Genomic DNA, 13,704 nt, shown 5'->3' on the forward strand with positions numbered 1-13,704 from the left:
CCAAAAATAGCTTGATTTCCAGTGCAGCATAACAATAAGTGCTTGTAACTCTCCTGTCCCTCTGGTATGACCCCTGCATCCAAGGAAGATTTGAAAATAACACACTTTTCACCCTAGTTTCCCTCCAGTTACTTGGTCACAACGTGTCTACTCCTGTGCCTTTTCAGATTTAAATACATAAAATGTAAGGAAGCAAATTTACTGTAGCTAAATTTGCTGACACCACAAAAATTGGGAAAAGGCAAGTTGCAATGAGAAGGCAAACAGTTTAGAGAGATACTGATAGGTGAAGTGGGCAATTAGTAATTGGAGTTATTAGGTGAAAAAAAGTGTGAAGTTATTCATTTTAGAAGGGAGAACAAAAGATTTTATTTAAATAGAGAAACACTGCAGGAAGCTGGAACACAAAAGGGACTCGGAGGTACTTGTGTACAAAACACAAAGCTAACACACAGGTGCAGCAAATAAATCAGGAAGGCAAATGGAATGTTGGCCCTTATTTCAAGGCATTGGAAGTTTAAGAGTAGGGATGTCTTACTTCAATTGTAAGGAGCAGATGAGATCACACCTGAAGTACTGTGAGCAGTTTTGATCTGTTTATTTACAAAATATATTATTTCATTGGAGGCAGTTCAGAGAAGGTTCATTAGGGGTGATCTCTGATATGGAGGGAATTTCTTATGAGCAAAGATTATGCGGGTTGGGTCTCTCCTCACTGGAGTTTCGAAAAAATGAGGAATGATCACACTGAAACATATCCCCTTAAGGGGTTTGACAGTAAATGCTAAAAGGATTAGATTAGATTAGATTAGATTACTTACAGTGTGGAAACAGGCCCTTCGGCCCAACAAGTCCACACTGCCCCGCCGAAGCGCAACCCACCCATACCCCTACATCTACCCCTTACCTAACACTACGGGCAATTTAGCATGGTTTCCTCTTTGGACTGTGGGAGGAAACCGGAGCACCCGGAGGAAACCCACGCAGACACTGGGAGAATGTGAAAACTCCACACAGTCAGTCGCCTGAGGCGGGAATTGAACCCGGGTCTCTGGCGCTGTGAGGCAGGAGTGCTAACCACAGTGCCGCACAAAGAGGGGATGTTTCCCCTTTTAAAACAGTTTAAGTTCAAAGGGCATAGACTCAGAATTAGGGGTACCACTTAAGGCTGAAATGAGAAAGAATTTCTTTCCTCAGAGGGTTTAGTGTATGTGGAACGCCTTGCCAGAGAGCGGAGGACAGAGTTCTTGTGTACAGAACAACATTGGTTATCTGAACAAGACAGGTGGGGATTATTTTGTTCAGATAACGGATGATGTTTTATGTGACCTCGAGGTCTTGTTTGGATAGTCCAAAATTAGGATAATTGACATTCGGATAACAAGGTTGTTCTGTATATTTAAAGGTTGAGATACATTCTTGATCAGTAGACGAAATCAAAAGGTAATGGGGAAGGGCAAGGAAGTGAACTGAGGAATGTCAGATCAGTCATGATCCTATCGAATGGGGAGGAGGCGCGGTAATTTCACTCAGTTGGTCGGATGGCTAATTTATGATAGAGTGACACTAATGGGGTGGGTTCAACTCCCACACCAGCTGAGGTTACCATGAAGGATTGTCCTTCTCAACCTCTTGACCCAGAGGTTTGGTGACTCTCTTTCAAACCATCACCAGTTGGTTCTCTCTAATGAGAAAGCAGCTGTATGGTCTGGCACGACTTAGGCGACTCAATGCTTTATTTGGAGCAGGACCAATTGAAAAAGTTAAGCTCTAAATTAAATTCCAGAAAATTACTTCAGTACTAGTCATGAAAGACAAATGAAATAGGTATCAGGAACAAAAACAGAGTGGAGTTGTAAATAAATTGAAATTTGTTTCAGAATAAAATGACATACTTCTTGGAAAAGATTGCATCCTCTTCTTTGACTTCAGTCACAATTGGTTTGGGAGGTTCTTCATTCTCTTCATCTTTTTCGCCTGATAATAAATGGAGGTTAAAAGTTTAAATGCATTCTCACTACAACTGAGTATTAGGATCAAACCTGAAAAGCAAAGTTATAAAATGGACGCCATCACCCACTGCAGGAGTAATGTGTGCAATGTCTGGATGTGGGCAAGATGTGGCTTTCTTTACTAATTAAAATAGTAATATGGTGATTTAAAAGAAAATCACATCTTGGATATGGGATCACTGGAAATGACAGCATTTACTGCCTATTGCTCAAAAGATTTGTTTGTATTTTACTGAGCAAAGTGGGAGCATGGGGGCTGTGCATAATCTCCACTGTAGCAGATTCCAAAAGGAATTGCCTGAGAAATGTACTTTCCTCTGAACAATGTCTTTATGCCTAGAACCCTCCAAAAGTATTATTTTTTTTAAAAAGTACTTAAAATATCTAACTTCTCCTGTGTAATAAAAAAAGGTTTATACTCAATTGAACTCATCTGTACATCATCCCCACCCCGCAGAACTACACCATACCCAGACCCTGTCACAGTCCACCCATTAACCTCCCCCTTGCCACTCCATACTTCCCACAGCTTTCCCATTCTACCATCAGACCTAAACCCACCATATGCTATGCCTCATCAGAGCTGGCCAATCTGCCACCAGACAACTCACCCATTCCCTTTGTCAGACTAAACAGTTAAATGTAGAACGTTTAAACGTGGATGGATATCCACCACTTCAAGATAGAGTGAAAACAAAGAGATTGGGGCTGATCACCAAGCTTACATGGTTAACTTTAAACTTGTAATTTTTGTTCATGATTTAACATAAAAATGCAACATTCTTGGAAATGGGAAATTAAACCGGTGATAGTAAAGGGACTGAAGCAGTAAGGGTAAGGAAGGGTAACATATTAGCCATGGAGTTATTGCTCCAATTAGCAATACTACATGTTTAGAATAAGGGCAGCTTTCTTGTTGAAAACATACAAGATTCTGAAAAGGGAGACACTGAAGCTTACTTTCCAGACGAGAGAATCTCGGTCATGGTGAACATCCTCATGATAAAGGGGCAGATCATTTAGGAATGAGTCAGAGAAACTTCTTCACTCAAAGGGCTATAAATCTTTGGAACTCTGTATCCAGATGGTGTGGATGTCCATCACTGAACATAAATTTAGATTGAAATGGATCGATTCACTGCTTCAGAGTCTAGATTGGAGACTTCACCAGTTTCCTCATTTCCCCTCCCCCCACCTTACCCCAGTTCCAACCTTCCAGCTCAGCACCATCCTCATGACCTGTCCTAACTGCCAATCTTCCTTCCCACCTACCCACTCCACCCTTCTCTGACCCATCATCTTCATCCCCACCTCCATCCACCCATTGTACTCTTTGCTACCTTCTCCCCAGCCCCACTCCCTCCCATTTATCTCTCCACCCCAAAGGCTCCCTGCCTTCATTCCTGTTGAAGGGCTTTTGCCCAAAATGTCAATTTTCCTGCTCTACTGATGCTGCCTGACCTGCTGTGCTTTTCCAGCACCTGCAGTCCTCACTTTTGCCTGTTTCAGGTAATCAAAGTATAAGGGAAACAGACATGAAAATGGAGTCAACACCAAACATCATGATCATACGGAATGAGACAGCACGACTCGATGGGTCAACTAGTTTATTCCTGCTCCTATTTATGTGCTTATGTGGCAGTTTGTAAATCCACTGCTGTACATAATTTTAATTCAACTAAATTTAAACTCAATGTATTAAAATTTGACATTGACATGAGCATTTTTAAAAAAATAAACAAACACACACATCAGAAGGTACAATGCCTGAGCATTTACAAGATTTTTGCAGCAAATTGCATTCCCAATATATAACCTGTCGTCAAGAATATATGGCCAAAATGCACTGCACAAACAAACACATTGGAAAATATTTTCCCAACTTATGCCAGCCATACTGTTGACTGCTTCAATGTAGAATTTTCCTACAAAAATAAACCACAAATGTTCAGTAAACAAATGGCCATTCGGTGTAACAGGGTATGTTAATACTTTACATCACCTTCCTCCCACTCTCTCATCAGAAACCATAACATTATCTTTTTACCTTACATATTCATCTAACTCTGCTTCAAATTTATGGCATTCACTTCAAATACACTATTGTAGCATTTTCTACATGCTCACAATTCTAACTTTGAGAATCAACATATTAGTCACTTGCTTATATTTATGGATCCTCATGCTGCCTCTCCACAGTGGAAACATTTCTCTCCATGCCTACCCAATCTTAACGTATTTACCCATATCTGCCCTTCGACTACACTTAGTCCTAGTTATCCACTAGGGACAATGGCATGGACATCCCTTGGATAACAAAAGTCACGAGAATGGGCCAAAGGAGTAAAATGGGATTTGGGGCTGACCGAGTACAAGGATTGGTGGGTAGCAAACTAATAAGGATTGAGCCCACTCCTAAAGGAAAGGATTCCAGCCTGTTCAATCTTTGCTTATTAGGTACAATTGGATCTAGCATGCTTCAGTCTTTATGGTGTCTTCTCCAGGTCCTCTATAGCATTTTATATGGAGACCAAAATGATACAGTAAACAAAAAGTGATCAAAATCAAAGTTCCAAAGATATTTAACCTCCAATATCTCTGCTTTCAAATTTGATTGCTGTAGATATAATCCGTAGTACTTAATTTGCTCTTTCCAGCCTTATTAGTCTGCATTGCTACTTTTAAGTGGTGTGTATGTGTACCCCCTGATTCTCCTGGAATTCTATCTTAGTAAGTTGGTTCCTTATTTTTCCAATATGTATAAAAACTCACACTTATCTATAATGAGATCAGCATGCTAATTACATAACCACACTGCAAGTTTATTAATGTCTTCTTGCACTTCGGCCAATCTTCTGCTGTATTAACTGTTGAAATTGCATCTTCAATTGTAGCATCCAAATGTAAGTGGCCTGTAGTCTCAGCACATATCATTACAAAACATCACTTCCCATTGCTTGCCATTTTCAGCAAAGGCACTCCACATTTAAACTCACCCTATTTAGCGTTGCACTTTAGGATGGATAAGTTCAGTTTTAACCTCAAACCCATGGCTTTCAGGACCCAATTTTGGATCCAACTTGCCAAATAACCCTGGATCCCATGAATTTTTACTGTCTTTAATCAGTTTCCCTATATGGGATCTTACCAAAGGCCTTGCTGAAACATAAAATATATATCTATTGCCTTACCCTCATCCAAATACTAGGTCACCTCCTCAAAATTCCTCCAGATTCGTCAGGCAGGTCCTCCCTCTGCCAAAGCCATGCTGACTATCCCTGATCAAACCTTGCCTCTTCAAATGGAAATTAATTTTCTCTTTCACCATCTTCTCCAACATTCCTACCACCAACGCTGGACTCAATAGTTCATAGTTCACTCATCTATCCAATCAGTTTCTGATCACTGGCAACTCCCTTGGTTGTTGGGTAGTGGAGGTTTCCATTGCAGTAATGCAATGTCAAGGGAAGATGGTTAGATTCACTCCTGTTGAAGATAATCATCGCTTGGCACCTAAGTGCAACATTATGGATTAGATTAGATTAGATTCCCTACAGTATGCAAACAAGGCCCTTCGGTCCAACAAGTCCACACAGGCCCTCCAAAGAGTAACCCACCCTGACCCATTCCCCTAATCTCTTTTCACCTCTGACTAATACATCTAACACGATGGGCAATTTAGCATGGCCAATTCACCTGATCTGCACGGAGTCAGAGAGACGTACAGCATGGAAACAGACACCTCGGTCCAACCCGTCCATGCTGACCAGATATCCCAACCCAATCTAGTCCCACCTGCTAGCACTCGGCCCATATCCCTCCAAACCCTTTCTATTCATATACCCATCTTTGGATTGTGGGAGGAAACCAGAGCACACAGAGGAAACCCACGCAGACAATGTGTAAACTCCACACAGAAAGTTGCCTGAAGCGGGAATTGAACCCAGGTCCCCTGGCGCTGTGAGGCAGCAGTGCTAGCCACCGTTCCACCCCCAAAGGATGTGGAGGTCTTGTGGTGTATGGGCATACGTTGTATCAATATCGGAATGGAGATGATGCTGAGCATGCACTTCTGACTTTATGACAAAGGGAGGTGCTTAATCAAACAGCTGAATGTGTCTGGGCCCAGAATGCTGCCCTTAGGAACTCCTGCAGAAATGTCCTGTGATGGAGATAATTTACCTCTGTCAACCACAACCTTTACGCTAAGGATGACTTGAAGGGTAGGTCCACCTACACACCAGTTCTTACCAATTCAGCTTTTCCTGCAGCTTCTTGATGCAACATATGGTCAAATGTTACCTTCATGTCAAGTGCAGTTATTCTACCATGGTTCAGCTCTTCAGCGCATGTTTGGACCAAGATTGCAAAGAAAGTGAATTTCAGAGCTGATACCTCGTGATTGATGCAAAGTTCAGTCAAAACACAATGACACCAAAATACACGTGGACCTGACTCTTAAAAAAAAAAAAGGGACATTAGGGAATCAGATGAGTTTTTGATTCAATCAAAAATGGATTCCAGGGCCTTGTTGGGCGAGCTTTTAATGTTAGATTTTTATTGCAGATTGTGCAATTCAAATTCAATAACAGAATTCTAACCCACGTCCTTGGTTTTTTTCCAACTTCTGGCACATTATTCCAGGGAAGACCAACACCCAGACCATTCCTAACAACTTTGGAGCTGTTCTGGTTGACCTTAAGAAGCAAAAAAAAAAGGTCTAACAGTGACAGAAGAGGAAAACTCTGCAAGGAGCTGTTCCTTCAGTCATAGACTGTTTCTGCCCCATTTTTGCCAGGGGACACACCCCACATCAGATCACACATCAGGCTGAGAAAAGAAAACATTCCTGAATGAAAAGCACCCTGCTTCTGACCTCCACTTTCATACGAATTCCAGAGGCGAACACAAGATTTGTGTCAGCTAAACCTAACTCCTTAGCTCGAGCTTGCTTTCCCTTTTCCTTGTGATCAGAACTTGAGAGTCTAGTCTGTCTCTATCACATTTAAGTGAAAAGGTAAAAATTGTTATATTAGCTCTGCTGGTATTTTTATTAAATTACACAATTTTTGAAGTCCTCAATAGATTGCTTATCATGTTTGTTTTTACACTCATGCCATAACTTTTTGGAATTCTGGCACCTGCTGCTGGGTTTCCTCCTAAAGGGAATGAGACTCAAGTCGTCAAACTGTTTTTTTGAACAATTAGAAAAATTGGGTTACTTTTGCCCAACAGATGTGGGAAGTTTTGGAAATGCTCAGCTTGTCTAGCAGCACTTATACAGAGAGATTCAGGCTTTAGAAGCCATGTGGCAGAACTAAAAGAAGATTGGGGACCTGAAACCTTGACTGTTTTTCTCCCTCCAGAGTATTTCAGATCTGTCGAATCTATAGTATTTTGGTCTATAGACTGACATGAGGCATTTGAGCGATTAGCTAGTTTTAATTTTAAAATGATTAATATTTATCACAATGCGACATGTATTTTTCCTACTAACAAAGCTCAATTTTGTGTATACAGGTAACATTACTACATTTGCATGTCCTTGGGCTCAGTTTATAAAATGAGTAATTGATCCATTACACAAAATATTTCAACATGTTAAGATTTTAGCTAAAGCTGTCTGGACACTGGTTTGAAAGAAAACACAGGTGATAACTGGATACTGTACAGGTCGAATTGAAAAATACCTTCAAACCAGACCATTAAGAGATTATTTGGATTTGACAGCAAGCAACTGAAATAAAGTGGAAAAGTACGTGGAAAACAGTCCTAATGCAAAAACAGCATGTTTTTACTGAGGTAACTACGAGACACAAAATTGCCCAATGGAAGAATTGTCCTGTTGGGTCATCACACGGTGCCACCTGAAGATGTTTTTCTGTATAATGGAATGTTTGGAAAAGTACTGAAAGTACCACGAAATGATAACACAGCATGCAATCTTAAATTCAGGTTAGTATTAATATTATGGACTTTGCCCTGTTCAGTGGCATTTACCTTGGGCTGGGATTTGCAACTGTAATAAGGCAGTGAAACTTGTCAACTTAAAGCACATTTGTTACTTACTGTTGAACTTCACCTTGGACTAAATATTTCTGCTTTATGTAGAGTTTTATTGTTACATGCCATCGCATCCACTATCAACCACTAACATATGCTTATGCCTTTCTTGCACTTATATTTCCACTGACTGATTTCAACATGTAACAACAATGTAGTTTTTTTTTGTTCACATCTTTCAAAACCTGAATGTATGTTGTTAAACTATTGACTAATGCAGTGGGTGGCCTGGAATAGTAGTTGCTGCCATTATTAACAAAGTTATTTTAATGCATTTGTACAATGAAATTTAATCACCATTTGGATTCCTGTTACCATTTACCTATTTTTCCTGATTATCACAGATGTGCTGCCTTAAGAGGTAGAGGGATTTAGGGAGGGAATTCCAGAGTCTCAGTATATGCTTTGGGGAGATGTTGTTCTGATCTGTCCCCAGAAAGCTACAATACTGGGTTGTGGAGGTACAGGCAAATGGGAGGTAACTTAATTGTGTGATAGGCAATTGTTTCAGCAATGCTGGTAATTTAATGAATTACCTAGCACCATGGTGCTACTAAATGCCATTAAATCAGGTGTTCAATATTGTGACAAGCAAGAAAGCCAAATCTTCTGTTTGGACATCGTTCATAAAACACTGTTTGGATACCAGCAAGATTAATTTATAATGCCTCATCTTTCTGAAATTTGCTCAATAGTTCCTTCAGAATAAAACTGAATTGTGCACCTCATGCAAAAAGGCTGATGTTCCTGCTATAACTTATACGCAAGATTAAAATTTGCAAACACTTTAATCTAGCCATTTCTTTAATGATGCGTGGATAAGAGAAAAGAAACAACAGAGTACACTTCATGGCTATTGACAATATAATAATAACAACTATTATTATTATTATTATACCTGACTACTTTAAGACTCGGACTACTAAATTTGTAAGTATAAACAGTTTATTTAAAAAAAAAAGGTAAATAGTATCCATACCTTTGTGCTCACTGCTATTTATTTCTTCTGGTTTTGCTACAGATGCGGTGAAGGAAAATGTTGGAACTCCAGACTTTTCTTGGTTTAGATCTTTTCCAAATAATGAGCCTGAGGTACCACTACTGAAAGAAAAGCCAGATAAAGGTGGTTTTTCCACTGTTTTCCCAAAGAGGAAGCTGCTGTTTCCACTATTTTCTATTGTAGTCTCAGGTTTCATTTCTGAAGTGAGTGGAATAATATCATTGCTTTTAACAGATGAAAAGATGGGTGGTGGGGTTGTCCCTGGTGATGTTTTGGAAACACCAAATGTGTTAATAGACTGCGTTTCTGGCCTCTTGCTGCTTGTGTCACTCTCTGACCCACTATCAGAGCTGCTACCATATTTCTGCTCAATGCTCGTCAAATGCTTCTCGTAGTCCCTGAAGATTGGGGTCAAATCACATAGCGGATTCTCATTGACATGTTTGGTGATCCAATCCCGGACTGAACAATTTAGTGCTGCGAGTTGTTTGTTGTATTCGTTACAGCCCGTTTTACTCCGAGTGTTAAGTTGATTAACACCATTTGCTTTTGTACCTATTTCACCTTTCGCCAAGGGATTTGAAGGAGGACCGTTACACAGAAAAGAACCTACAAAATAAAATTAAATGCTTAATTAGATTGGGAAATAAAAAAGATTATTGCATTATTCTAAGGTCTCCAAGTCTTTATAGATCAAGACTTCCTATCACTTATTTTTTTAAAAAAACAACAGAAAAAAGGGACATTTTCCCCCACAGTAGTGGAGTCCAAAACTAGAGGGTATAGGTTTAAGGCGAGAGGCGAAAAATTTAAAAGGGACTCTAGGGGTAACTTTTTCCAGCCAGAGGGTGGTGCAAATATGAAATGAACTGCCACAGGAAGTGGTAGAGGTGAGTGTAATTACAACATTTAAAAAGACATTTGGACCAGTACATGGATAGGAAAGATTTAGAGGGATATGAGCCAAATGCAGGAAAATGGGACTAATTCAGTTCAGGAAACCTACTTGGCATGGACGAATTGGACTAAAGGGTCTCTTCCCATGCTGTTTGACTCTAAATGCAAGTGGTACATAGCATTTGTTGTGTGCAAAATATGCAGATGCAGACTGCTTAAGTGTGAAGATCCTCAAATCTATTCAATGTTTTTGGATTCCCCACGATTCAAAAATACATGACATACAATCGTGAAAAGTTTTAACAGCTTAAATGATTTCACTGAGTGCCTAATTAGACTAAAATGAAATACATACAACAGATGGCTTCATCTTTTTAAATGATTCAAAGTCCAAAAGCAGTACTATCTGGTGTTGAGATCAAGTTGGGGTTCACTGCATGTGAGAATTATTTTGATACTAGTCTTACAAATGTAGTATTAAAATTTCTAGAATACAAAAACAGAAAGTAAGAGTAGAAGATGAAAATAAATTACAGAGAGTAGAGAACTTGCTCAAATAGGTTAAAACAATGACTGCAGATGCTGGAAACCAGATTCTGGATCAATGGTGCTGGAAGAGCACAGTAGTTCAGGCAGCATCCGAGGAGCTTCAGCAAAATCGACATTTCGGGCAAAAGCCCTTCAGGGCTTTTGCCCGAAACGTCGATTTTGCTGAAGCTCCTCGGATGCTGCCTGAACTGCTGTGCTCTTCCAGCACCATTGATCCAGAACTTGCTCAAATAAACAGCTCAAAAGTGACTGGCTGAAATAAATGCCAATATGAGGATGCAATGTTGCCACACATGAGCCAGTGTTACTGGACAAAGTCAGATCTTCGAATGATGCCTGATTTGATAGGTTTTGTTTAATTTTTAAATGTCTCTGAAACATATTCAAGAGCCTGCAGATCTCTTTAATAAAAACAAGTTTATTTCAGAAGAAAAATAAACAAGCTAAACATAGAAAAATTAGTTTTAAAATCATTCTACCAAACGATAAAACAGCTTCAAGCTACTTTCCATCACAGTTACAAAGCAAGGGGGTTGAGGCAAGTTGAGATAAATCACATCCTTCTTAAAAAAAAAACATATTCGCTCTTGGGATGTAGGCAGCACTGGCTGGCCAGCATTTATTGCTTATCTCCAAGTACCCTTCAGAAGGGGACGGTGAGCTATCTTCCTAATCCACCGCAGTCCGTATGTTGCAGGTTGACCCACAATGCCTTTTTGACCCAATAACAGCAAAGGAATGGTGCCAGATTTGAAAGTCAGAATGATGAGCAGCTTCGAGAACTTGCAGATGGTGGTGTTCCCATGTATTTGCTACCCTTGTCCTTCTAGGTAGAAGTGGTCATGGGTTTGGAAGATGCAGTCTAAGGCTCTTTGTAATTTCTGCAGTGCATCTTGTAGATACCTGCAGCAGTGTTGGTGAAGAGAGTCGGATGTTTGTGGATGTGGTGCCAACCAAGCAGGCTTCTTTGTCCTGGATGGTGCCAAACTTCTTGATTGTTCTTGGAGCTGCACTGATCCAGCTAAGTGAGGGGTATTCCATCACACTCCTGACTTGTGCCATGTAGATGGTGGACAGGCTTTGGACAGTTAGGACACAGTTACGCGTCACAATATTCCTAGCCCCTGACCTGCTTTTTTTTTAGTCACTGGGTTTATCTGGCGAGTGCAGCTGAGTTTCTGGTTTAACGTAACCCCCTGGATGTTCACAGTGGGGGGCTTCAGTGAATGTCAAGGGCCCGCGATTAGACGATTTCTTATTGGAGATGGTCAGTGTCTGGCATGTGTAGGGTACAAATGTTATTTGCCACTTGTTAGCCCAAACCTGGACACTGTCTGTGTCATGCTGCATTTGAATATGGTCTGCTTTAGTATTGGAGGAATGACAAAACATGTTGAACATGATGCAGTCATACGTGAATATCCCGATGTCTAACCTCATGACAGAGAGATGTCACTGATGAAGCAATTGAAGATGGTTGGACCTCGGACACTACCCTGTGCAAAACTCTTCCAGAGATTGTCTGGATTTGAGATAACTGATCTCCAATAGGCATAACCATCTTCATATGTGCCAGACATGGCTCCAATCAGCAGTGAGTTTGCCCTAATAGCCCTTGATAGCACAGTAGGTCAAAAGCAGCCTTGATGTCAAGGGCTGTCACGCACACCCAACCTCTCAAATTCAGTTCTTTTGTCCACGATTGAACTAAGGCTGGAATGAGGTCAGGAGTCGAGTGGCCCTGGCAGAACCCAAACGGGGTGTCACTGATTGAGTTATTGCTCAGCAGGTGCTATCGATAGCACAGTTAATGACAACCTCCATCAGGCAAAAGTGAGGACTGCAGATCAGAGTCTAGATTAGAGTGGTGCTGGAAAAGCACAGCAGGTCAGGCAGCATCTAAGGAGCACGAAAATCGACGTTTCGGGCAAAAGCTCTTCATCAGGAATGAAGGGCTTTTACCCAAAACGTCGATTTTCCTACTCTTCAGATGCCGCCTGGCCTGCTGTGCTTTTCCAGCACCACTCTAATCTAGACACCCTCAATCAATTTACTGTCAAATCAAGAGTAGACTGAGGTAGTAATTGGCGGATTAGGATTTGTCTTGCTGTGTACACAGGATATAGCAAGGCAATTTTCCATATCGTCAGGGAGAAGCCAGTGTTGTAAAATTATACTAGAACAACTTAGCTAGAGAAGCAACAAGTTCTGGAGCACAAGTCTTCAGTACTATCACCAGAATGTTGTCAGGGCCCAAATGCCTTTGCAGTATCCAGAGCAGCCAACCATTTCTTGATATCACATGGACTGAATCAAATTGGCTAAAAGCAAATATCTGTAATTCTGGTAACAATTGGAGGAGGTAGTGATGGATTATCTACTCGACACTTCTGGCTGAAAAGTGCTGTAAATGCTTCAGTGAGGCACCCATCTCAACTGAGTCCCCTACAGTTACTTTGTCATGGACTGTGGAGCCAATGAGTCCTTTCCAGTTTACTGGCTTGAACCAGTTTTTGCAAATCTGAGAGCCTAAACCTTTTCAGTCCTAATAAATTTCAAACCAAACTTGGTTTGGAAAGCAGACCAAATAAATCTTTTCTGCTGAGGCAAGTGGTTCCCTGAACTACTTCTAGGAGATAAACGAAGCTCATTTTTGAACTCAACTCTGGTATTTTCTGAATAGAATTAAAAATTGTCATGCATTGTTAGGAACTCTAAACAAAGCTAATGGCCTTAAAAGAAGCACTGTCTGTTGTAAGCCTAGGTCTGTAGTCACTAGTTTTCTGACAATTGTTGGAGTTAGATCATTGTTCCAAGAGGACCCACTGACTTTTAAGAAAAAAAACATTTCACATAAGTAACCAGCACCCATATGTCCCATTTCAAAATGATACTCTTCCTTTCATCACAAAATGTGATTCGCAGTAAAAATAAACAATACTAATCGAACAGAGACCTAGGGATGCAGGTACATAGTTCCTTGAACATTGTATCAACAAGGAGGAGAGTGAAGGTGGCATTTGGCACACTTGCCTTCATTGTTCAGACCATTGAGTGTAGGGATGGAGATGTTATGTTGTAATTGTACAGGGCACTGGTGAGGCCACTTTTGGAATACTGTGTACAGTTCTGGTCACCTTGCTATGGGAACACTTACTAAATTGGAAAAAAAAAGTGCAGAAA

General features: G+C 40.5%; 1 protein-coding gene across 3 annotated transcripts in view; it reads right to left on the minus strand.

Moving 5' to 3' along the window:
* nup50 (nucleoporin 50) overlaps nucleotides 1–13,704 on the minus strand; it is a 94,888-nt gene that overhangs the window by 42,406 nt on the left and 38,778 nt on the right. For all 3 annotated transcript variants that reach the window (XM_087997375.1, XM_043709227.2, XM_043709228.2), the window contains exons 5-6: nucleotides 9,055–9,684; nucleotides 1,896–1,977 (exon numbers count right to left, since the gene is read on the minus strand). In XM_087997375.1, the coding sequence (XP_087853501.1) occupies nucleotides 1,896–1,977; nucleotides 9,055–9,684 (712 nt within the window). The remainder of the gene's footprint in view (nucleotides 1–1,895; nucleotides 1,978–9,054; nucleotides 9,685–13,704) is intronic.

This window comes from Chiloscyllium plagiosum, unplaced genomic scaffold (genome assembly GCF_037043375.1).
Source record: "Chiloscyllium plagiosum isolate Xiang-an unplaced genomic scaffold, Cpla_swu_hap1 HiC_scaffold_19, whole genome shotgun sequence".
NCBI lineage: Eukaryota > Metazoa > Chordata > Chondrichthyes > Orectolobiformes > Hemiscylliidae > Chiloscyllium > Chiloscyllium plagiosum.